Genomic DNA, 25,517 nt, shown 5'->3' with positions numbered 1-25,517 from the left:
CTAGGCCTGGGAACTCCCAGGTTCTGTCTCTCCTCCTCTTTGCTAGCGGGGGTGTCTGTGTCCGGTTAGACAGGGAGTGGATTGTAATCGGGGGGCACCAAGAGAAGGTAACAGAATCAAGAACCCTGGGTCTAGTTCCAGAGGAGGTGCCCTGTGAAGGTGTCCCAGCTCCCTTGCCCTGGGTCACTGGGCTGGGGGCACATTGTCTCCTGGTAAGCAGCCTTGTGATGAAGCGGAGGGCTGGGGCCTCTGCTGGAGCTTGTCTTCAGCCCACTGCAGCTATAGCTGAGTTGCTGCCCTTAGCACAGCAGGGGTGAGGCCCCTGCAAGTCTGGGTGTCCCTGTGTGTGTGCATGCATGTGCACACGTGTGCACATGTATGCTGTGCTATGCCTGCACCCGTATCTGAATCCGAGTATATCCGATTCCCTCTATATCTGAATGCCTTTGCAGGGTGAGTGTGTGAATTGTTCTGCGTATCTACAGTCCGATCTGTGACATATCTGAATATCTGAATTGCTGTGTGCTTGCATCTGCACATATTTGTTCTGTATGTGTTTCTGTGAAGGAGTATGTGTGTATATGTGTATGTGTGCATAGTTGCCTGTCATGGGAGTGTATGCTTCCACCTGTGTATACCATCATGGGAGTTTGTATCAATACCTCCAAGTGGTGGCCCTGGGGATAAGTGTCTTTGTCTCTGTAGGGTTGACATGTCTTTATGCTCATCTCTGTGGACCTGTTTCTGTGTATTTTTGTGTGTGTATGTCAGAGAGAAACAGAAGCAGAAATCCACCAGTCCTCAAAACACAAACTCACTCTGTCTGCTTGCTGCCACCTGCTTTCCCACCCTATCAGAAGCTTTCAAAATCCTGGTTCCTCTGTGCCAGCTCCCTGGGTTCTAATAAAGGTTAAAACAGGCTTTATAATCCTAACTATACATGAGCATCACCTGGAGAACTTTAAACAACACTGCTGCCCGAACCACAGCTGAGAGCTTCTAATTCATTTGGGCAGGGCTTTTTTTTTTTGGGAAGCTCAGATGACTCTAGTGGGCAGCCCAGGTTGTGTACTTGGGTCAGAGGTTAGGACTTTGCTGAGGAGGCAGTGAGCATCCACTGTGGGGGGGGTCAGCCCAGTTCCGATGGGGGTAGTGCTGCTGCCATCTCAAGGTGTTGCTGAAAGCAAGCAGCTGTTTTCACCTTTTTGGCCTGAGGTTGTGGAAGGTACAGGGAATCAACCCCTGATCGTGGAGGCTCTCTGCCTTGCAGGATTTCCCCACAACCCTCTGCTGGCCTGGAGAGTGCTGAGGGTCGCTGGTGCCCGGCACTCCTCCATCACAGCCAGGCAAGCCAGGAGGGTCCTCTCTGCAGGCAGAGCCTTGGACTTCCCAGGGCTAGTAGAAATGACCAAGCCCTTTGGGGTCCACTGGTGCTAGGTCACACCAGAGGCAGCCTGTGGCCACCAGGCAAGCCTTGGGAGCTGGTACAGAGATCGAAGCCCGAGTGCCCGGCCTAGATGGTGCCTCAGGGTACCCAGGAGTGCTGAGGCCAGGCAGTCTGCCCTGTCCTCCCTGGCCCATATGAAGAGGCTAGGCCAGCGTTGCCATGCCCCCCAGGCTTCTTGGAGCATCACTTGGGGACATCTGAGGCCTCTCTCAGCATCTGACTGAGCCCTGGTGCATAATATGGGGAGTGGGGGCTCCCTTTTTTTGAGCCCTCCTGCAGCTGGTTTTATTTCTCCTTTTTGGATGCTTATCTCCTGCCTGAGCTTGGAGAGGCCCTGTGGAGGCAAGGAGAGAGGGAGGGGACGTGGTTAGGCAGAGAGTGAGGGACACAAAGGCCCCTGGGGTGCAGCAGCTCTGCCCTGCTGGTAGGGGGTGTGCAAGGACTAATGGTTGGAATGCACATGAAGGATTTGCTCGGGCCCCCCATGGCCTCCTGGGCCAGGCACCTGTGGGTTAGCAGTGCCCTGAGATGGGCCTACTCAATCTCTCTTATAATAATAGTAATAATTTTAAAATAATCATAACCATTGTACGGCTGTGCCGGAGCCTATTTAGCAGTGCCTGTTGATGGATGCTTTGCTGCCCTATTTTTTATTGTTGATGCTATTTTAAAGGATGATGTGGTGAATATGCTTGCATACGCTTCTTTTTGTCCAAGTGCAAACATTTCTCAGATGCAGAATTGCTGTGTTGTAGGGTATATGTAGTAATGATCAATTTTAGAAGCAGAGTATGCTCTTCCCCTGGAGAGTGCTCCTGCAGACTCCTCTCTCAACTCCCTGTAACCTGTCTGTCTGGTCCCCACCAGTGGCTCCAGTCCTTGCAGACCTGCTCCCTTGGAGCTCCTGCAGGTCTGAGGCCTGAGCACACGCTTCATCTGTCACTGTGTTTCCCATGTCATGGTTCAAGGCTTTATCCCGAAGATGAAGTAGAGTGAGGTAGGGCATGTTAGGGTACCAGGCCAGGCAGCTGGAACAAAGAGGCCCTTTGAGAGGGTCAATTAGCTGGAAGGTGGCTTCCCTTTGGCGTAACAGTCTGGAGGTAGGTGAGCCCTCCAGGCAGGCCCAGAGGCTGGGATCCACGAGGTCACCTGGTGATCCTGCCTCCTCTCATAGTGTTGCTGCCGACACCCCCGGATACTGTTCCTGTCCACACTGTCAAAGTGGGGTTTGGCATTTGGGAAGGGTGAAAGAGCAGGAGCAGAGATCATGCCACGCCCTCATACACAGAGGGTGCGGATGTGGCCACATGCTGCCACCCACATTCCATAAGTGCTAATAACTTCATCATGTACTCACACCTCCAAGCAAGAAAGACCAGGAAATATGTCTAGATGAGCATGCACGTAGCCAGCTAAAACTTTGTCAACTGTGGAGGAGGGTGAACATGCAAGGATTTGGGGAGAAAATCCCTCTGGTGCCAAGGAGAAAGCCATTCCAGACCATGCCAGGAGAGTGATGGAGCTGAGCCAGTGTGTGCCCACAGTATCCCCAGCACCTAGCACAGGCTGAGTGCCCAGCACGTTTGCACGGCAGAAGAAGAAAGCGCAAGACGGATGCAGGCATGGAGGCGGGATTATCCTTGGAGGCTGAAAGCCATGCTGCAGGGAGCTGGGGGAATGAGGAAGGCAGGTGGTCTCGCCCCCCCCCCCCCCCAACCCCGCCACAGCACTGGGCCCACAGGATTCACACCTTTCCTCCTTCTCTAGCCTGGAGACACATTGGGGCTGACCCGCCGCTGCTGTCAATGGGAAGCCAGCAGTGCTGGCCAAGAAGCGTCATGGTTGGTGTCGTGCATGTCTCCCTGGCTGCTCTCCTCCTGCTGCCTATGGTAAGAGCCCAGGAACATCTCCTCTGGGAGCCTCAGGCTCACCTGAGCCCCTGCTCTAGAGAACCCATGTCTTTTGTGTGCCCTCAGCTCAACTATTCACTTGGCTGGTATTTCTGCCACCACCACCACCGGGCCCCCCAGCGCCTTTGTGTGAATCAGAAAAGATGCGCTTTCCTCAAGACCCTATATTGATTTGACCAGAATTTATTACAAAATGTACAAATCTTTATGATGGTAATGTGTGGCAACATTTAGAATTGCACAGTACACACTCTGCTCAGCTGAACGCAGGATCTCTGGTCAGGGCTGCCGAAGGCTCTTTTGATTTTCTTGCCACCAGCCCACCAAGCCCTCCCAGGGTAGAACTCAGAAGACTGCCCTCTGCTCAGATCTCTCGCTGAGCAAAGGTAGGGATGGGGAGTGAACAGAGGAGGACTCCCAGGAACTGGTCCCATCACTCGACCTGAGATTTCAGAGTAGCAGTGGGTGAGGCTGTCCCCAGGACCCTGGGTACCAGTTCTATCTCTGCCCTGACTCAGTAAGTGGTCAGACAAGCCTATCCCTTTCCCTGGAAACTGCCTGCACATCTGTGAATAGTAGGGATTGGACTCTGTCCCCAGACATGGCCCTTGGCAAGTCAAATGCCTTGTGACTGCTTCCTCACTTGCTGACATCCCCCTGGGAACCATCCCTGCCCTGGGGGTTTGAGTTAAAGTGACAGCATTTGGAAGCAGCTGTCATGATAGCAGTGCATGGGCTGTGAAGTTACTTGGTCCTAAACTTGATGCCCATATCTGCTGTTAACCAGCTGTGTGATTTTGGGCTGGAGTTTAACCTCTCTGAGCTCCAGTTTCTTCTTCTGTAAATAAGGGTGGTGAGTAGGCCCCACTAAATGGCACCACTGCTCCTTAGCCTGCAGCTGCTGGGGGCACCTTCTCCCTGAGCTCCTGGAGAAGACAGACAATGAGATTTCTCCGCCCGACTTCTCCCTTCCACTTGTTTCCTCCCCTAACCTGCAGCTGTGGCCTTGTGGCCCCTGGAGTCAGACCTCCTGGGTTCGAATCCTCGTTTTTCAGTCTCCTGAGCCATATGACTTTGAGCAGGTGACTTAACATCTCTGTACTTAAGTTTCCACATCTGTGAAATGGAAAATGATAAAAGTAGTACTTCATAGTACTCTCCATATGCGTGCACCGAGTCAAGTGCTATATATGCTTCCTGTAAGATGTGGAAACTGAGACCCAAGGAGGGAATGGGACCTGTACAAAGCCACACATTGAGTTGGTGACTGAAGAGCCCTCATAGTATCTCTCAAGGTGAATGCCAGGGCCTCTGCTGGCCCTGACATCTCTTGTCACCTTCCTCTTTGGTTCTGTTCCCTACTCCCCCCAGGACACTGCCCCTTGGGCTTTGGTAGGAGGGCTTGCAGACAGGCCTTCCTGCCCGCCCCCACCATCTATCCTGTGTTCTCCCACAGGCCCCCGCCATGCATTCTGACTGCATCTTCAAGAAGGAGCAAGCCATGTGCCTGGAGAAGATCCAGAGGGCCAATGAGCTGATGGGCTTCAATGACTCCTCTCCAGGTAAGCGGGACAGCAGGGAACATGCCATGTCCCCAGTGCCAGCTTGGTAAACTGTTTTCCTGTCCTCAGGCTCACCTAGCAGAGAGTGGTCAAGGATATGGGTTTCTGGGACCTTCAGAAAGCCCTCTGGAATACTGATGTCCTGGATCTGCCCTGGGCAATGATGCTGGGGCCGCCCCCTCAAGGCTGGTGTGCCCTGGATGGCTCGCGGCTGTTCTGGGTGACTGGACATGGCTGCCTTCTCTCCCACAGGGGCCGGGATAGCACTGGTGCCTGGGCTGGGCAGTGGCTGTCAAGAGCTTGTTAGCAGGCAGCATGGGCCTGGTGGCAGCAGGGACACAGCTGTTGCCTGTGGCTGAGCTGTAAAGTGCTTGGTCAACCCAGGGCGGGTAATGTGGGGTCCTTTCCCACCTCCTCTGCTCATTCCATCAGCAGCCAGAGAAGCAGCAGCAGCAGCAGGAACTGCAGTCCTGAAGCCTCGGGTACTATGCTTCTCCTGGGGCTGCATTTGAGGAGGGTCCTGCTTCCCTGTGCCAGAGGAAGCACACATTGCAGGACACTGAGCATTCTTGGCCTCTCCCATTAAATGCCCATAATGTCCCCGACCACAATGACAACCACAAAATGCCTTCCAACAGTTCAAATGTCCCAAGGGAGTGGTATGACCCGTGGTGAGAACCAGTGGCCCCATTGAACGCCCCCCCCAAGCTTCCCATTGTGCAGATGGGAAGCTAAGGCGCATAGAGCAAAGGCACTGTCAGCTTTTGGCCTTAGGGGACGTTGGGGAGTTGGGGGAGGGGGCATCATAGAGGCCTCGCCAGCCTCACTTTTGCCTCAGTTGTTGGAGGACTGGCTCCGTGCTGCCTAAGCAGGGCTCTCTGCTCAGACCAGAGGGATTCATTTTTCCTTCTGGATCCTCCTGGCTGCTCTGAGCACCATCTGTTTAAACACTTGATTAATCTGCAGCCCAGTTAAATGTAATGGTCCCACTGGATGGAGCTCCCCAGCCAGTTGCTTCTCAGTGAACATTAACTAGTAAGGGAGCTACTCTGGGTCATGCTGGCCTTTGCCTCCATCTGAGCTCTTGCTCAGCCCTAATCAAGGCTGAACGTGGATTTGGGGCCCCACCAAGTGAGGGAAACTGAGGCAGGGGGCCCAGAAGTGCACACAGTTGGAGGAGGCCAAAAGAATATCCCAAGGTTATCTGGTCTGAGTCTCTGTTTGGCCCTGGGAATGCCGAGTCTGGAGGGCAGGGATGGTGTGGATCACATGGAGGATCAGGCTGAGGTAGGTCTGGAACCCGGGTGTCCTGCTCCAACCCAGGGCCATTGTTCCTGCATCTCATGTCTCAGACACATCTGGGGTTGAACAATAAAAGCATTCAGTATGGAAGAATAGAGGCAGGGGCTGGGGTGGGACAGGGACCTCTGGATAAGCTGTGTGCAGTTTAATTGCACACCTGCTTGTTGAATTCTGGCTGAGAAGTCAAGATAGTCCTGTGGCAGAGACAAGGGAGGCGGATGCCCGGCTGGACATACAGCATCCCAGGAGGGGCCAGGCCAGTGCTGGGGAGGAGGTCTCACCCGCAGGCATGCTCTGGAGAGGAAGAGATGAGTTCTCTTGGGAAGGATTCATATATTGAAACTGGATCCTTGCTTCTCAAACCTGGCTGCACATCAGAATCACTGGGGAACTTTCAGAAAAATGCACTCAAGCCACAATCCAAACCAATTAAATCAGAAGCTTGGGTCCGTCATAGTCACCGTAGATTTTAAAAGCTCCCCAGGCAATTCTAATGAGAAGCTGCTGTTGAGAACCCTTGAGTTCGGCCCAAGGGATTGGTAGGCATTTGAAGGCAGGGGAGAATAGGGGGCTAGATGAATGGGTGAACACCGTAGGCTGAGGAAACCACAGGAGGCGGGAGCCTGGTGTTTTTGGTAGTCTTGAGTAATGTCCTGTATCTGGAACTCAGAATTGGAGCAGATGGGTTGGGCTATTGAGGGGGCATGGCAGAGGGCCCAGGGTGTGTATTTCATGTCCATTGCTGCTGGAGTTGAAGGCAGGGGAAAGCAGTGGCTGGCTCCCATGGAGCTGGCATCTCTGCAACTGCCTCAGGGGCTCCACTCACCCCTCCTCAGAGACCCTGCGAGTCAGGGCTGGCCACAGGAGGTTGGGGTGTGAAGGATTCTCCAAGAGGTGAGTGAATCTCTCTCCTTTAACCCTGTCCAGTTGGGAGAGGAGGCTGTAACCCTCTCACAGTCTGCCTAAGGAGAGGGTCCCTCATCTCTACCTCTCCCCTCCCTTGAGTCATAGAGTAGGGTTTTATAAAACAGAGCTAATTAAGCAGAAGCAAAGGGCACCCTTTAGGTGGGAAAGAGGAAAAGACTAAAGGTCCAGCTGGACCACAAACTCCGTGGCTCTTTCTTGCTGTGGGCCTCAGGATCTCCTCCTTTAAAATGAGTGGGATGGAGTACATCATGTAAATAGCCAGGCCCTCTGTGGACTTCCTGTGTGCCAGGCTCTATGCCAGTACTTCATTCTTCCACCACAGCAGCTGGGCAGGGGGAGGTGTGTGGGTCTGTTATGACCCCAATTTCATAGATAAGGTAACTGAGGCCCAAGGAGGTTATGTACTTTGCTTAAGGACATAGTCTATTAGGAGGCAGAGGTGGAACTTGATCTCAGGCAGCCTGTACCCCTGACTGCTGGGATGCACCGCCTCTGAAGAGTGACACGCTCTGAGTCCCAGCACCACTCCCCCCTGCCCCCACCGCCCAGCTGCGGCACCAGACGTGGGATCTTTGAAGGGCCCTTAACACCTTAATTTTCATGTCTGAAAAATAGTGGAAAAGTAATACCTACCACATAGGATTATTGCATTAAGTGATCAAAGTCTGTGAGAAGCGCGAAGGACAATGTATGACATTTGCTAAGCGCTTAACTAAGACACTGTAGTTATTAGGAGCTGTCATCTTATAGTGTTGGGGGTCTCCAGGGCTCCCACCTTTTGCTAGATCCCAGTTCTGGGGAGTAGAGAGATCTCTCTAGGAAGCAGGTCAGTGCCACTTGGAACAATCCTGGCAGAGCAGGGGAGAGGTTGGGGACCAGATCTGGGCTTCAGAGGGCAGATGGAGGGTACAGGAAGATGGAGAGAAGTGTTCGGCTGGGGAAAGGCAGAAAGGGAGCAGTAAGGCAGGTGGGCACTGGGTTCTCTCAGACATGCATGCATGTGCACACATACACGCACACAACTCATTTAACTCTCACAAACCTATAGGCTCGGTAGAGTTTCACCCCCATTTAACAGGTGAGGCTGCTCAGACAGAGAGGTTAGCTTGCTTGTCTCTTATCTAGTAAACCCCTCAGCCGGGAAGGGGGAACCGAGGTGTGTGTGTGGATGGTTCTGGAATCTGCCTTCACCACTGGGCTACATTGCTGCTCAGAAGAGGAATGAGGAGACACCCTAGCCCTTTAAGCTTTCCCCTTGCCAGAGTGAGAGGTCATACAGCAGAGGAGGCTACAGTGAGGCTGGAAAGAGGCCTTGAGGGAGAAGGGCCCTAAAATGTGCATGAGGTCTGCCCCTTTCTTAGCTATGAAAAGGCCAAAGGGCGTTTGTGTTTCTAAGGCCTGGTATAGAATGCCTCGGCTTCTAATGACTTGCTTGGGAAGGAGAGGGGCAGGCCAGGGGGAGGGGCGGCCCCTGGAAGAGCATGCCCTGCAGGCTGAGGTTGGAGGACTCTCCTCAAGGGGGCCTTAAGTTCTTGGAGAGCATTGACCTTGCTGTCACCCACCAGGGGAGGCCTTAATTTTCCCCCATTGTCCTTTAAGAACCTCTCGCCTGCTCTTAGGGGCACCCTGGCTGAAGCTGGGCTTCTTGGCTGCAAGTCCAACACTCTTGGGCAAGATGGGCCTCCACTCCTGTCATCACACCTGCAGCACTGTAGAGCCCCCAGGAGCATTTAAAGATGCTGATGTCCAGGCCCCTCTCCAGACCAAAGTCTTCAGCATTTGGGTGGGTGGGTGGGTGGGGGGGCTCCATGTAGAGTTAGAAGCCTCCAGGCAATTCTAAAGTGTATCCAGGTCTGAGAACCACTGGCCAGAGCACAGCATCCACCAGGTCACTCATGTCATCTCAGGCAGAGAGCAGCCAAACCAGGCTGGGGAGCTCACCACTGGCCACGTCAAATCTGAGTGTACCGAAGAATCGATGTCTGTGTGTTGTGTTATTAATCTGTGCCAGCCTGCCTGCTGCATCCATTTCCTGTGCCTTCGCTGCCCGTGTGGCCCCAAGCACATACGCCATACACAGAACGCTGGCCAAAGCTCAGCTCATGTCCTTGAAACACCCTTGAAAAAGGAAACCTGACAACTTGTTCCAGTGCCTCCGAGTGTACTCACAACAGTGTCTTTTATAGAGTTTAACATGCTCATATATATTTTGTGTGTATGTATTCAATCTGGTAACGTGAGTCAATTGGAATAGGAGTCTTGAGCTGTTAGGTGGATTATGTCTGTGGCACTGTGTGTGGCTGGGGGGATGCAGGGAGGTTCCAGGAAGTACGTGTTTCCTTCAAGCCCTTGCTCCTCACTGGTCCTGGGACCTCCACCCCAAAGAGAACCTAGAATGGTGCTGTGCAGAGTGGCTTTCGGAGTGGTGGCCAGGACACAGATGCGCCGGGGGTAGCAGGCGGGGTAGCAGGCAGCTCAATGAGGGTGAGAAATAGAGCCCAGAGAGGTGGCCGTGGGGAGTGAAAGCAAGTTTGCAGCCTGGCTTGCTTTGTTTGCAAAATCCTTGGCATGTTTTAAAGGTGTTGATTGAGGAGAGGAGGGGGTTTGGAGACGCAGCCGTTTTGTCCCTCATTCCAAACCCCCAAATGCTAATGGGATTTGAGCCAATACCAAGTTGGCTTTGTCATATGATGCCCAGGGAGGCTGAGGCCAGAGGTGGCGGTCACTGACCAACCACACTGGGAGCCAGAGCCAGCTACATGGGACAGGACCCAGGTCTGCCATCTTAGCCAGGGAGTACCTTTTCTGCTGCAGTATTCCTGTGACCAGATGGGAAGGACAAAAGACGCCTGTACCTGGGAACTGGCTTCATGGCTTAGCATCCCCAGGCTCTGTTCCCTCTGCAGTCTGCCTGCCGAGGGTGAGACCAGCACCTCCACTTTGCAGGGCTGCAGGTTCCCATCAGCCCGGAAGCCTTCTCTGAATCTAAGCAGGGTTGGTCAGTGTGGTCCTCCATGGGGGTCCCCACACTCTGGTGGAAGAGGAAGAGGAGTGGCCATGGCAGGGTCAGCAGAGAGCAGGCTTGGAGGGAGGATGGGAAGGCCTGCTCATTGCTATTCTGACCTGGTCTCAGAGGCCTGTCCAGGGCACCAAGCGCCTTGAACCAGTCCTCTCTACCCCACTAGAGGGGAGAGAAGCACATCAGGCTGGGTCCAGGCTTCCCCACCTTTAGAGGATGAGGAGCTTCTTGTCTGGGTCTCAGCTGCTCTGAGACCCAACGGGCATCAAGCCTGGGGAAAGGGTGGTGTCTGCAGGGACCCTCATGCTGAGGAACTTATTCCCTGACAGAGGGTTTCACTTCTATCCAAACTTGTGTTTTCCAGAAGTCTGGTCATTCTCAAACTTGAATATCAGATTTTCTGTTAAAATGCAGGTTACTGGGGCCACCCCCAGAGCTTTTGATTGAGTAGATCCAGATGGGGCCTGAGCATCTGCATTTCCTGCAGATTCCCAGGTGGTGTTTCCCATCTGCGGTCCACACCTTGAGAACCACTGACTTCCAAAGGGAAGGGCGGCATCTTTAATCCTCTGCCACCCCCAGCACTCAGCTCACAGCAGAGTCCTCATGTTGTGGAACGGAAACATTGGCTGTATACGTTTTGGCAAATTGAACTGTTTTTACTCTTGGATTGCATGCTAAAATGGGGACCTTGTTCTAACAATACCCGGGCATCCTCAGGTGGCTTCTCAAAGGAAGGACCATGGCTTTGTCTGAGTCTTTTTGGCGCCCTGCCCTATGGAGTTTTGAACACTGTGGAACTGGACAAAATCATCTCCATGACAACCCAGGATTAGCTCCTTATTTTGTTCCAGACAAAAGCTAATAGCTCGTGTGTTCTCTCTCAGTCGCCCTGCCTGAGCAGATCCCTTTCCTCCTGCTCTCACACTTCACTGCCACTCCTGGGCACTTTATAATGTCTTAGGTGGGAGCAGCTCCAGAGAGTGTATGCAGCACTCCCCTACCCACCCTTAGGCCTGCATTCCTCTGCCCACATCTCCCAGCGGGGGCCTTTATACAGATGGAGCCACGAGGCTTGGAGTGCCGTAAGGATTGGAGAGGTCTCACGGAGAACAGGACCTGTTCTGATTTTCAACCTCTGGAGGAGGAAGGGGAGGACGGGAACTTGGCCTTGGCTGCACTTGGCCATCTCCTCCCTGAAACATGTTTTCCTGACTGCTGCATCCCTCCCGTCCTGGTTTTCTGCCTCAGTCTTCTTTGCCAAGGTCTCTTCTAAATGCTGGCACTTCTGTTGGGGCCAGGCCTATTCTGTCTTCTTTTCTTCTCTGATCTCTGCTCTCACTAGACAAAACATCCATGTCTGCAGCCTAAATATCGTCCCTGCACTGCCCATCCCAGGCCCTCTTCTCCAGTTGTTACTTCTCTAGACTCCAGACTGTTATCCAGCTGCCTACCTGACAGTCGTCTCCTCTTGGCTCTTAGCACCATCTCAAACTGAACATACCCAGACTAAGCTCTTACTTTCCAACTTGAATTCCTCCAACATCTGCTTCTCACCTGGCCCTTTCCACTGTGGCCAATGATCCATCCATTCATCCATATATCCACCCACCCACCCACCCACTCATCCATCCATCCAGACACCGAAGCCAGAAACCTGGGTGACATCCTTGGTACCTCTCCCCACTTCAGGATATGTTAGTCAGGATGGCCTCGACTTTGCAGCAGTAACACATCAATCTTAAAATCTCAGACTTAGCACAATAACATTTCTTGCTTGCATGTATCAGACCAGTAGGGTCAGCCGAGGTAGGAGGTGGAACTCAACTTCACCCAGTCATTTAGGGATCCAGGTTTCTTCCATCTTGGAACACTGCTACCCTTAACATGTGGCCTTCAAGGGTGGTACAGAGAAGGAAGAGAGGAAGGCTGTGGAAGCCTGCTGGGGTGTTTTAGAGGCTGGGTCTGCACTCCACCTACTCACCATTGGTGTGTCCTCAGGTGATGTGGGTGAGAACTAAGACTTTTGCACATTTGCCAGCCAGGTGCAGCCAGTGTCTCCCCAAGCCCTGTCAGCCCTGCTCCTGACTCTGTCCCACACAGGACTCCAACTCTGCTGCCTCCCTGTGTCTGCATCTCTGCTATTGGACTATATGATCTTCCCTACACAACCAAATCAAAGTGTGACTCCTTTAAAGCCCATCTGTGTCAGGTCAAATAATACCCCTCACCCTGCCTCAAGATGCCCACATCATCCTAATCCCTGAAACCTGTCAATATGTTACTTCACATAGCAAAAAGAATTTTGCAGAGGTAATTAAGGTTCTTGAACTGAGAATTTTATCCTGGATTATTTGGGCGGACCCCGTATCATCACGTGGGTCCTTATAAGTGAAAGGAGGAGGCAGGACAATCAAAGAGGAGAGACTTGAGGCTGCAAAGCTGCTGGCTTCGAAGAGGGAGGAAGGGGCCATGAGCCCAGGAATGTGGGTGGCCTCTTAAATCTGGAAAGTCCAGAAAATGGATTCTCCCCTAGAACCTCCAGATGAAATGCAACCCTGCTGACATCTTAATTTTAGTTGAGACTCATTTCGGACTTGTGACCTGCAGGAACGTAAGATGATACTTGTGACATGCAGGAATGTAAGATAAGCTTTGTCATTTTAAGACACTAAGTTTGCTTACAAACTTACAGCAGCAGTAGGGAATGAATATACCACCCAGTGACATCTCTAAGCATTGAGGATAAAAATCTCAATGTGTTAACCCACCGGAGTAAGAACTCTGTGCACGCAGAGACTGTGCCTTTTCTATTCACTCTTGTGTTGCTCTGCAGTGTCTGACTCAGTGTGTCTTGAATAAATGAGTAATTAAGAGAAAGAGGGAGAGGAAAGTGGGAAGAAAAAAAAAAAAGGTAAAAAAGGAGAAGGGGGAGGAGAAGGAGAAAAGGCATCTTGAAATCTTCCAGTCTCAACAAAACTAAATTTTGTTGTGGAACATATGGGTCTGTGGAAGCTGGACGTACTGTGTGTGAGTGAAAGGAAATCAGTTGCTGCTTTTAGTTAGAAAAACCCAAGGCTGTCTCGGGAGTCCAACTCCCATCCTCCCAACCTCCAGGGAACAGGGCCCTGGGAGGATTCAGCTCTAATCCCCTGAGGCCAGAGCAGTTTCCATTCAATGGAGGAGTGAAGGTGGGAGCCCGCTGGGCCTTGCCACCTGTGCTGGGCTGGGAGGTGGTAACCAAGATAAATGGGCACCAGGGCATTGTGGGGAGCCCCAGGGAGGCAGCTCAGAGTCTGAGACTGCAGCAATGCAGACTAGAGGACTGGGTAAAGGTCTTGGAGCTCCCAATAGGGCCAGGGACATTGTCTTCCAAACCCAGACTGGGATTTGGGTCCCGGGGTCCTGAGGCTCATTCTAGGTTTCCTACCTACCTTGGTACTATGGCAATTGTCTTTACTCTAGAGGGGGCCCAGGCTGGGGACTTAAGGGGTACCAGGAAGGCTTTGAGAGCTGTGGCAGATACATCCTGAGAGCTCCCACGCCCCGGGCTGGGGTGAAGCACCGTAGCAGATGCCCCTTAGGCAGCTTTAGCCACCCCAGCCATCCCCTGGGCACCAGTTGGTCCTGGGTGAATCTGTTTCAGATTTGAGCTCTGGTCACTCAAAGCTGGGAGTTCAGACTCAGTCCTCCCTGCACACATAGGAAATGTGAATCATGGTGGAGGGGGCGGTGACTGGCCTGAGTCACCAGTGAGCCTGTGGCAGAAGGAGATCAGAACTCGAGTTTTAGGGCTTCCGGTGCTAATGCTGTGTGGAGAGCTCCTCTTCTTCCCCTCAAACATCAGTTTCACGGCTTTGTGTTTTTCTCCAGCACCGGCCCTGGTGCATAGATGGTCCCTGGCACAAGGCAGGCACTTAGTACATAGTAGTTAAGAGAATGCATCCCCTGTCCTGCCAACACGAGCCCCCCATCTCACCTCGTGCCACCTGCCCGATCTCTGCAGCCCTCCCTGCCCTCAACCCTCACCACCCTGCTCGTTCTGTCTGAAGTGGCCCCGTGACCTCGGCAATGTCAGATGGCAGCAGCAGCTGGCTGTGCCAGGGCCTAATGTTCTCCATTAAGGGAACATCTGTTGGCTGGGGCTCCTGAGGCATGGGCCAGACGCAGCCACGCTCCATGGCCGTTCCGCGATCAACATGGGCTGCAGCAGCCAAAGATGTGCTATTGGTTCTCTTTCAAGGACGTGATGTCACAGCCAGGCACATGCTGGCTAGATGTCCTCTGCTAATCGTTACACAGGAATCACCGATGACTGGCCCATTGCTCTGAGACCTGGTACCCAGCTCCCTTCATCCGGCCTTTAATATCTTTGCCTTCTTGGCTTTCTGTTCTCAGAGCTTTCTATGGTATGTCTGGCTCCCAAACTCTGCCATTTATGAACAGGATGCTATGGGCCAATGTGACTGGGTGCAGATTCCAAAATAGCCCGGTGTGAATTCCGAGACAAGATTTTCTCAATCTACAAGCTGTGGATGCCTTCTGGTCCAAATAGCACTCAAGCGTCATGGACCCCAACAAAGACTGTGAGCTCATGGTGCCTGCTCCAGGCCCCTCCTTCCCAGCATCTTCCCGGGTGTCCTCTGGGCCCTATCAGCAGCCCTTCCCCAGGCCATCTCACCTTGCAGGTCCCTGCTTCACCTCCCTGCCTATGGAGGCCTCTCGGGGGAATGGTTCCCAGAGACACCTAATTGGGATAATGAAATTAATGATTCTGACAGCCGTGAACAGGCATTGAATGAGCCTGGCTCTGTTCTGAGAGCTTTGCACATGTGAACTCATTAATCCTCACAGCAGCCCTATGAGGTGGGCACTGTCGGTCACCCGCTGTCCCTGATATGGCACAGAAGCCTTCATAGCCTTCGTTTATAATCCCCTAACAGATGGAGGCCCCTTTCCTGCAAGTCTCCTCTGCTGCCTGGCACTCCACACCCCTGCCTCCCACCACACCTTTGCCGCTCTCTCCTGCTTGCATCACTACATGCATTTCCTCTGCCTGCTCCATAAATACAGGGTCTCCATGCTCCGTCTCCATACGGAACCCATAGCAGGGTTCCCTCCTCCATGCTCTTCTCACTGTACATCCCTTCTCACAGTGAGCTGTCTCATCCCATGGCCTCAACCACTACCCATAGGCCAGAAGGAAAAACGAGTGGCAGGGCCATGAGTACCATATTAAGGATTGAGGATACCAAAATCCTGGAAAGCATGGGATAGTTGGTGAGGTCTTGTGACATGGCCAGATACTCATTTTGAAAAGCTTGTGGTTGTAGCTCTATGGGGTTTGTGTACCTGTGGTCTCAGTGAGGGATCCTAATCCCTTCACCGGGTAGGGTGAAGGGATAGAGAGTGAGGCAAGGATTGCATAAGGTTTCAAGGTGAAACCACGAAGGGCTCGACCAGGAGCACCAAGGTGAAGGAGATGAAGTGGGGTGACTCCCAGGTTTCCAGCTGGGGCTGGAACAGGCAATCAGGTTTGGGCAGGAGATGCTGCATTGAGTCTTGGACTGCTGTGTTTGAACCATCTTTGGTCCTTCATGGTCGGGGTATCGAGCAGGCAACCAGCTGTGAGCTCTACCCTCATGGGGTGGACAGGACAGAGGACTGGGAGTTGTCCACATGCAATTCTGTTATACTCATGAGCAGGGTGAGTCCTGAGGTTAGCAGAGTGGGCAGCCAAAGGCAGGGCAGCTACCAGCACCTGCATTCAGTTGGGACTGCAGGGTTGGACCCAGTCAGGGCTGAAATTATACTTTGGATTTGGCAGCAAAGAGGTCACTGGTGACCTTGGTGAGAGGTGTTCCAGCATTGTGGGAGGACAGAGCCAGAGAAGTAGGGATGGAGCAGGAAGAGGTGGCGGCAGGCAGTGCAGGGAGCTCTACAGAGGCTGGTAGGGCTGGAAAGAGGCAGGCACAGGAGGAGAGGGGTCAGGGGAGCCGCTGGGCCCCCAGACCCGAAAATCTGGTCATCAAGCTTGACAGTTTCCTTTTCCTCACTGCTCATGTCCAATGAGGACCAAGTCTTGGGGATTCCTAAGCATCTCTCAATAGGCTTGTCCCTTCCTGTCAGCCTGGAGATGCTGCCGAGGCCTCTGCAGCAGTCCCTGCCTCCACCTTTTCTGGTTCTGGGTCCTTTCACAATTCTAGCCTGATGCGTGCAAGCTTCTGCCTGGCTGGCTTTCCCCCTCTTCTCCAGCTGATGAATTTGTGTCCCCTGCTGGGCTTGCCTGCAGGTAGGTGGAAGTAGTGGAGGGGCAGTCTTAGGCCAGCCTGTTCCTGCCCCTCCCCCTAAGGCAGATAGGGGGCCTTGCTGAGGGGTGGATCTGAAGTGGGACCCCTCAGGGGTTGCTGAGGAGCGGCTTGGGTGAGGGATGTGGGAGAGGCTGCTGCAGAGACACCTGCATCTCAGCATCTCATTCCTAGGGATCCAGCCTGGCCTGGTGTGTCTCCCCTCTCCACAATCTTTCGAGGTTGTGGGGCTGTGGGGTGGTGTAAAAACAGGTAAGGGAGATGTGTGTGGTGTGAGATGTGTGTGGTGTGAGAATGTGGTGTGTGTGATGTGTGTGTGTGTCTGGCCCCTCTCACCATGGCTGTCTTCTCCACAGGCTGTCCCGGGATGTGGGATAACATCACGTGTTGGAAGCCCGCCCACGTGGGTGAGATGGTCCTGGTCAGCTGCCCTGAACTCTTCCGAATCTTCAACCCAGACCAAGGTAGGTTTAACCCAGAGGCTCTTTAGGTCACACTGGTCTAGGCCGCTCCCCAAACTTGGCCCCAGGCAAGCACCAAGGACAGGGAGGCCACCCTGTGGGCAGAGAGTCCCCTGCTCCTGAGCTCACATGCGGTATGGGGGATGAAACCAGACATGCATACATGGGGACACAGGTACATATGGGGACCATCATTGTGGGTAAGAGCAAGGCTGTGTCCTCAGGTGTGGGATCCATCCCAGCTATCACTCATCCTCTAGCCCGGGCCCCTGTCAGCTGGGGAATGTGGCCCAGTGGTCCCCTCCCAGGGTGCCTTTGTGAGGGTAACATGAAGTGATGCCGTGGATGCCACTTAGCACAGGACTTGGTGCGTTTTGAATGTGCAGTAGTAAATGTTAGCTGGGATTGTCACCATCCTCCCACAGTGACAGATCGATCCTCAGCGGCCCAGCGGGAGGCATGGAGAGAGATGCTGTAGACATCCCCCTCAGGCAGAATGAGACGCGTGGGGAAGGCAGCTGGACACAAGACACCCACGTCCACATTCAGAGCCACTTAGACGCTGGCACAGGGCCTGGTGGGGCGGGCACACACTCATGTTTGCTCAACAGAGCATTTTCTGGGCCCTCGATGCCCTCACGCAGTTACTCGGACTTAGATGGGGAGGGGTCTGGCCTTGGGCTGCCAGGGGAGAGGGTGCCACACATGGGAAACAGTGCCACAGTGCTGTCGGTAACTCATGGACATGAGCTTGGAGGCATGCGTGTGCGATGGCACTTCCCTGAGAGGGAAGGCTGGGAGGGTGCAGTGTCCTGAAGATCTGAGTTTGGGGCATGTCTGTGTTTGAGATCTTGGGGGCCCCTAAAGTGCTATGGAGGTATCCAGTGGCCCCAGAATCATAGAGGAGCCTGTGAGTTGGGCAGAGTGGCCAAGCTCTGTGCCCAAGTGGCATGTAGGGTGAGGGTAAGGGAGAGAAGGAGATGCTCTACCCACAGGCAGAAGCCCCAGTAGCCCTATCTCCATTGCAGGGGGCATCTGAGGGGAAGGGATGGCTGCAGATGGCTCCTTTCCATATGGGTCCCATGGGCTCTTTCAGGAGGGTTCCTGCCTTTCAGCTGGGACCTGTGAGCCTTCCCACAGGCCTTCTGCCTCTTCCCTGTGTCACAGGAGGCAGGGTGGCCAGCTGAAGGCACTGAGTTGGGGCTGGGCAGGGAGAGCTGGCGGGGTTGGCTTCAAGCAGGTGACTTACTGAGCCACATCCTGGCCATCAAGCCATGGGCGGGGGCTGAGGGGATCAGAGGGGTCCAAGTTTTGTGTGGTCATGGACCTGGCCTTAGCATTCTCCTTTTCCAGCCTGAGACCTAGGCTGATGTCCTTCTAGAAGGGGCGAGTTTCCAGGCTCTACTCTGGCACCGAGTCCTGCCTGTGGCAGTCCCCTGACCTCTCTGAGAGGAAAACGGCAAATTTGCTCTCAAACCTCAAATTCCAATAACTGACTCTGCCCTGGAGGGGGAGGGGCTTGCAGGAGGTAGCAGAGAAAATAGTGGTGTGTGTTGGGGTCCCAGGCCCCTCGTCTCTGGCTCCCACCCCAAGGTTTGTCTAAGATGCACTGCACTCTGCAGCATACCTCCACCTCCAGACCACCTGTCGGCCTAGGAGGGGGGCATGGAACTCTCCCACCTGAAGGCTTGGGGACTGGGTGTGACCGGAGCAGGCCGCAGTGAATACTGAAAGAGGATACAGGCACTGGAGTGAGAGATACAGTAGGACTGGAGGGCCGTCAGGCGTGGTGGCACCAAGTGATTCAGCCTGATTTCCAATTCATTCCTGTAGAGCCAGCTTAATCACTTCCTCCGTTCATGTATTCCTTTCATTCCATCATTCCTTTAAAGTTTATTGAACATCTACTCTGGGTCAGATTCCATGCCAGACTCCTCCTCCTCATCAAAAGGCAAAATGAATCAACAGTAAAATAAGATTTTCCTAAGATACACTTTCCTCCACACTCCCCCCTTCCTCTGGAAGTGGCACAATGAAGGTGTTATTCACACCTGATTCTTAATGGTTCATTATGGCAGGGCCTTTTAGCGCCTTTCTTCACAAAGCTTGATTGGTGAGACCTGCTTTGAATACTTGGCAGGGAGAGAATGGAATTCCTGTTTCTTCTCAGTTCCCAGGTAGCCTGTTGTGATGACTGTGGCTGTGTAGGATATTGGAGACTGGAGATGCGGGAGCACTCATCTCCTTCCTCCTCTCAAATGCCTCTGCCCATTTCTTTTCTGGAGGTCTCCAATATTCTCAGCTTATAGTCCTCATACCTTCTGGGTTCCCCAGAGCCCCTTTTTAATGTTTGGGGGTGGGAAGGAGGAGGAAGTGTTCAGCAGGGTCCGATGAGAGCACCACCTGACTTCAGCCCCACTGCTTACTTCTGACCCCTCTCTCTCTCTCCCTCTCTTTCAGTCTGGGAGACCGAAACCATTGGTAAGAGGAACCTTGGTGAGGACAGACCACTGTCTCTCTGTCCATCCAGCAGGAGCCCAGCCTCAGGAGATCCCAGGATCTGGCTGCTGGGATTGGGGCGGGGGTGGGGGTGGAGTAAGAGGCTCATTGGGGATCAGGCTCTTTCCTCCTTCCTCCCTCCCCTTCTCCCCCACCTTGGCCATTCTGGAGGTGGAGGGTACAGGAAGATGCAAGACACAGGTGGGACCTCGGGGCCCTCACAGGCTTGTTTGGGAGGATGGGACTCACCAATGGAGGGGCTAAGAAACAAGCTGACACATAAGTGTAGGTGCATGCATGTGCATACGTACGGACCTGAACATGTGCCTCAGTCCATGCAGATGGTGATATCCCTGACACCTAAGAAAACAGAATGCACAGTGAGCAAGAGAACAGAAGAGTGAATGATGCAGCATGCAGGCAGAATAGTGGAGTCAGGAGAGGCTTCCAGGCAGAGGTGGCATGTCAGCTGGACCTTGGGAAAGGAGTTTTGAGAAGTGGGGGTGGGGGTGGAAATGGGGTCTCATTGCTAGCAGGGGTTTGGCATGAGAAATGGGAATGAAGAGGAGAGAGAGAAGAGAAATTGTCTGAAGATGAAGTCTTCTGGATTCCCTTTGATGAAGAGCAGTTCTGGAGGCTGAGGTGGAGGGCTGAAAACCAAAAAGGAAACCCCAAGCCGTGCGCCCTCATTGCTGTGTTTCGCCCTTTTCTTGAAAAGGCCCAACCATCCCTTTTCATTTTCTCCCATTCCTCTCCATTCTGGAGGCCCTCCCATCCTCCTGGCAATGCCCATTGCCATTTCCTGTTGTGGAGACTGAGTCCTGGACCGTCCTGAACATCACAGAAATGCAAAGCAAGTGAGACTGGTGTTAGAAGGTGGCATGTGAGAAAGGTGTGCGGCTGCTGTGTGATGTTGCCTCTTGGCCAGGACCCCTTCCCCCTCCTTCCTGTAGACCAGGGGTAGCCTGAGCCTTCCAGGGTGGACAGCAAACAGTAGCTAACTGTAAGCCAGGCATTTTGATACCCGCCTATGTCTGTATTTTGCAGGAGAGTCTGATTTTGGTGACAGTAACTCCTTAGAACTCTCAGGTAAGGGGTTAGGCGGGGGTCAACCATGGACTGGCTGGAGGGAGGGCATCTGCCGATGTGCCAGCTTTGAGAGCCCCATACGAGACTGGGCTCTGCCCCTCTGTGGCTGGGTTATCTTTGGCCGGTGACTTTCTCTGATAGAGGTACAGATTATCTTTCCCAGAAAAACTCAGACAGAAAACTGCATAGAATTTCAGGGGATCCACAGATGTCTTAGGGTCCCCTTGTGGACTTGAAGAACTCCTGGATTGTGTCAGTCTTGACTGTTTCTGAACTCCAACATGTAGAACAGCGGCTCTTAAGCTTTAGCTGTGTGTCAGTTACCTCGTGTGCTGTTAAAATGCAAGTTCCTGGCAGTCTCTAATTTATTCCACCTGGGCTGGGGCCTGAGAATGTGCTTGTCTCGCCAGCGTCCCAGGCGATGCTGCTGGGCTGATTGGGTAGGGCAGCCCTTTGGGAAACGCTGCCCGAAGTTCTATGTTCCTGTGCAGTCTCTGGGGCAGATCAGGCTAGTCAAGTAGGTACAATCACCCAGGGGTTTTGACAATCTCAAGAGCACTCCATCTTCCGGAGATTTCTGTTAGAACAATGCAGTGGCGAATTCATGGAACAGCTCTGAACAAAAGGGTTTATACTTCTCTGAGCCCACACTGTTATAAAAAGGAAAAAAAAAGGAAATAAAAGAAAGGAAACGGCTTTTCCCTCTAGAACACTTTTTTCAAAAAATATTGTGTTTCAAAGCAGCTTCCCTTTCCTCTTCCCACCACCCTGATGTGAGCAAAGCGGAGAGGAAATGAGGCCCAGGGAGGGGAAGGAGCTTGGCCACGGTGGTGATTTCCCTGGGACATTCAGACTTTCTGAAAGAAGTGTTCAGAGGGACTTAAAAGGAGGTTGCCTGAAACAGATTTGCTGGAAGAAGGGACAGTTTGGCATCAGCTGTGGGACAGAAGCGAGCTCCTTTGCTCCCCCTCGGCCTGCCAGCTTCCTCCTTAGCCTGTGCCATAGAACTCAGAGTTGGAGAAGGGCTGGAGCCCAGGCTCCCTGTTGTGGGCAGAACTCTCCTTTCTGGCAGAGTTACCCACATCCCAGAAAGTTCATTTCTGACTTTCTTGGCTAAAGAGAACTGGCCTTAGATCTTCTAATGCAACAAATGAGGGACGCAGATTGGAAAAGCGGAAGGATCTCCTCTCCTGGCCTCTGCCTCCCACAAAGGCTGACCTGTTGCCCCCTTTGCCTCCTTCCCGAGTTCCCTGGAGGTGACCTGTCCAGCAATATGGGTACTGGAACCCCTTTTCTGCAGGTATCTCTTGTTTTGTGTAACGTCCTGGTCTTTGAATGCTGTGAAGGGAAGAACCAACCGTATGTGGTCCTGATAGACCAAGTACACTCCCAGTGTCAGGCTGGGGCCACACTCAGGTGCTGGGCTGGAGGAAAAGGGGGCTGCTTGCTTATCCCCATCCCACCCTCGACATCACCCACCCACCATTATAAACCATCGGGTGAGGGGAAAACGAAAAAGCAATCATGAAAGGCTAACAGCCCCATGCAGGGCAAAACCCAGCCTGGACTCTACTGCGCAGCCAGCAAATGACTCATTTGATGGCCATGACTGAACCCAGCCCCTCGAGTGTCCCTATGAATGGCCTTAAAGTCAATCAAAAGAAAATTAAAGTACATTAGTGACAGGAGACAGTCCCCCAAATGCTGAAAGGCAAAATTTTACAAGAAATCCCAAATATATATCTTCGTAAGATCCAGCCCTAGGTTAGTGGAGGTCTGGACCTTGTTAATGAAGTAAGCCCTGTGTCCCCTCGTAGGATGTCGCAGCTGCTGTGAGGCTTAGAGCTTAGGGCTCCGAGGGAAAGCATCACATCAAGATGTGTTCCCAAGGTGTGCCAAGGATATCACCCATACCCTACAGTCACCAGAGGGGATTCCTCAAAGTGCCCAGATCTCCTGACGGAGAATCTTTGGGGGCAGGTCTGGAATCTGCATTTGTGATCAGTCTCCCAGGTGGTTCTGCACACTGACATTTGAGAAGTGCTGATCCAGAGCCCAGGGGAGGACTCAGGCCCATCCCTGATGAGCATTTGGAAATGTTCCAGTGAGGAGGGATGCAGGGCTGCTGGATTCAGCTGGTGCAGTCTCCCCATCTTTGGTTGAAATGACCCTGCTCCTTGTCTCTCCAACCCTCCGATTAGCAATCGCTGATTTCTAAAACCTTCCCCCGTGCTTCCCAGTTGGTTATAGGGGTTTCCAGGAATTCCCATTGAACACATAATTTTCACAGATGAATTTCAGGGTCTTGCTGCATTTTCTTTTTACTGCAGACATGGGAGTGGTGAGCCGGAACTGCACAGAGGATGGCTGGTCGGAACCCTTCCCTCATTACTTTGATGCCTGTGGGTTTGATGAATATGAATCTGAGACTGGGGACCAAGTGAGTGTCTGCACCCTGCTCCCCAGAGGCGGTGAGGGCAGGGCTGAGCAAACTCAGGTCAGTAGGCGGCATTCATCAGCACCTGCTGGGGCTGAGAAGCAACTGAGATGCTGGCTGTGCTTCCCATCCTGGCTACTCTTCCAGGATGCTGGGTTAATGCCAGGCCCAGCAGGGGGCTTCCTGGACCTTTGTGCAGGCCAAGGCTGCTGTCTGTTCCGATTGGACAGCGCTCTTGCCTTCAACAGCATCTATCGAGCATCTGCAGAATGCTGACACTGTGCAAAAGGGAGTAAGAGACTTGGCCGGGGGGTGAGAGGTGGTGGAGATGAGATCAGCAGAAGAGAGGGAGGAGGAGCTAGGCCTGGAGGTGGGCAGGCGCTGGTCTGGGAGACTGGGTGCAGGCCTGAGGGGGGCTGGCTGGGGACAAGTCTCACATGAAGCCCTGTATGTCCTGTACCCTGTCCAGGATTATTACTACCTGTCAGTAAAGGCCCTCTACACGGTTGGCTATAGCACATCCCTCGTCACCCTTACCACTGCCATGGTCATCCTGTGTCGCTTCCGGTGAGACCCCCAGCAGCATTCAAGCAAGCACCAGAGCTGGCCAGGGCCTCAGAGGCCTTGGTCCAGCTCTCCCCTACCCACTTGATATCAGCCCTAAGAGGCCCCTTGGAAGGCATTTCCCCCACCCCAAGGGTAACAGATGGGAAACTTCACCCCAGAGAGAATAACTGACATGTCCAGGGCTACGCAGCCAGGCAGAGCCAGGGCAGAAGATCTGCATTCCTTGCTTTCGTGTTCCTAGTCTAGATAGACAGAAGCCACAGGAGGGAGAAGTCTGGCCATGTGGGGTGGTGGAGCTGGATTATAGGGGCCTGGGAGTCAGTGAGGATTTAGAGAGGTGGCAGGAAGGAGGGTGGTCTGGGTGGGAGACCTGAGATAAAGCCATGGAATCGGCCCACCGCGGATGCCCACATGGAGGGCGTGAGATGCTGTGGGGTCCAAGGCCTCTTTCTCCCCGGCCCACTCCTGTAGGAAGCTGCATTGTACACGCAACTTCATCCACATGAACCTGTTTGTGTCGTTCATGCTGAGAGCGATCTCCGTCTTCATCAAAGACTGGATTCTGTATGCAGAGCAGGACAGCAACCACTGCTTCGTCTCTACCGTGAGTGAGCCAAGCAGGCCAGGGGGCTCTGCCAGGAAGGCCCCACACCATCTCCTTGGTTCTCCGGATGCACATTCCCTGCCTGACACCCTGCAGGTCAAGTGTGTTCCTGTAGGTGAAGGCATTGTCCCACCACCCTTGGTTTATGTGAAAACTCAGGAATCACATAAACTAGTAGCCAATGAGCCAATGTACATCATCACTTCCAGCCAAAATGCTTCCTGTCCCTTGGCTTGAGTGTTGTATTTGGTAAGGCAGTGGAGGAAGGTCAGGTGGGAACACCAAGTCCCATGTGACTGAGGTGGAAACTCAGGCTGAGAGAGGGCTTACCCACCCTTGGTCATTTAGCCTGGGATGGAGCCCAGGTGCTCATTGGCCAGGGGTCTTTCCAGACACCTTCCCAGGTCTCATACCTCTAGAGGAGGTGACATGAGGAGAAGTTGGGCTTTGAGGAGGTAGGTTAGGAAGAACAGCGTAAAGTCCAGGCCTTGACCAGGGGGACATGTGTGGGGGGCCTCCATGTGTAGAGATTTCTGGAGGCCAGGAATAGAGATCTCCCTGCTTGAAAGGTGTCCAAATCCTCATTATACTAAGGAGCCTCCTGCAGGGTCCTCTGGCTGCTTCTCTCCCTCCTCCCCTCCGCTGAGGGAGATAGGGAAGGAGCAGGAAAGTGAAGGGGAGTGCGCTGGCAGCGGCGAGGCCTGTGTCTGCCATCCGTCTTCGTCCTGTGTGTGCAGTTTTGCCTCCATGGGCAGCTTTGACTGAGAATCTTGGGATGCCGCAGTTTCAGCTCTGATCCAGGAATGCTGACTCTTAGATCCTTGGGCTACTTGAGCCTGTGCATGCCAGAGCCAGTGGGCTCTAGGATTCTTCCCTGCTTCCGTTCCTACTGGTCTCACGTCCCTCGCCCTGACGCTTCTTCCTGCAGGTGGAATGTAAGGCTGTCATGGTTTTCTTCCACTACTGTGTCGTGTCCAACTACTTCTGGTTGTTCATCGAGGGCCTGTACCTCTTCACCCTGCTGGTGGAGACCTTCTTCCCTGAAAGGAGATACTTCTACTGGTACACCATTATTGGCTGGGGTAGGTTCCTGGCTATGGCTTGGACAGGCTCATGCCTCACGGCCAGGTGTGTCCTTGGTTCCGCCTTCAGGAAGTGTCAGGTGAGGAGGGCTGCCCTGCCCAAGGCTAATGGCCTGGGCTCTTTCTTGGACTTGTTCTCGTTCTTCTTGCCTGTAGAAAGCCCACTATCTGAGGGAGGAGTTATGCCCAGGAGTCCTCAGAGAAACAAGAGAGCCCTTGGTTCAAGGAAGATATCAACTCTCAGGAGGCCTGGGTGTGAGGGACAGTTAGAATTCCCAGGAATTCCAAGTCTTATGGGGGAGC

General features: G+C 53.3%; 1 protein-coding gene across 13 annotated transcripts in view; it reads left to right on the top strand.

Moving 5' to 3' along the window:
* ADCYAP1R1 (ADCYAP receptor type I) overlaps positions 1-25,517 on the top strand; it is a 57,192-nt gene that overhangs the window by 7,580 nt on the left and 24,095 nt on the right. For 7 of the 13 annotated variants that reach the window (XM_032286866.1, XM_032286869.1, XM_032286865.1 and 4 more), the window contains 9 exons: positions 3,215-3,336; positions 4,814-4,919; positions 16,832-16,939; positions 19,397-19,417; positions 20,483-20,524; positions 22,855-22,964; positions 23,431-23,528; positions 24,000-24,132; positions 25,061-25,214. In XM_032286866.1, coding sequence (XP_032142757.1) covers positions 3,253-3,336; positions 4,814-4,919; positions 16,832-16,939; positions 19,397-19,417; positions 20,483-20,524; positions 22,855-22,964; positions 23,431-23,528; positions 24,000-24,132; positions 25,061-25,214 — 856 coding nt within the window. In that variant the 5' untranslated portion in view covers positions 3,215-3,252. Of the gene's footprint in view, positions 1-293; positions 2,445-3,214; positions 3,337-4,813; positions 4,920-16,831; positions 16,940-19,396; positions 19,418-20,482; positions 20,525-22,854; positions 22,965-23,430; positions 23,529-23,999; positions 24,133-25,060; positions 25,215-25,517 lie in introns of those variants that run through there. The other 6 variants (XM_032286870.1, XM_032286862.1, XM_032286867.1 and 3 more) reach the window with 5 other exon arrangements.

The sequence above is a fragment of the Sapajus apella genome, unplaced genomic scaffold, assembly GCF_009761245.1.
Source record: "Sapajus apella isolate SASKATOON/1434 unplaced genomic scaffold, GSC_monkey_1.0 scaffold19, whole genome shotgun sequence".
Taxonomy (NCBI): Eukaryota; Metazoa; Chordata; class Mammalia; order Primates; family Cebidae; genus Sapajus; species Sapajus apella.
The sequence above is the reverse complement of the archived record's forward strand: the minus strand, read 5'-3'. Positions and strand labels throughout refer to the sequence as shown.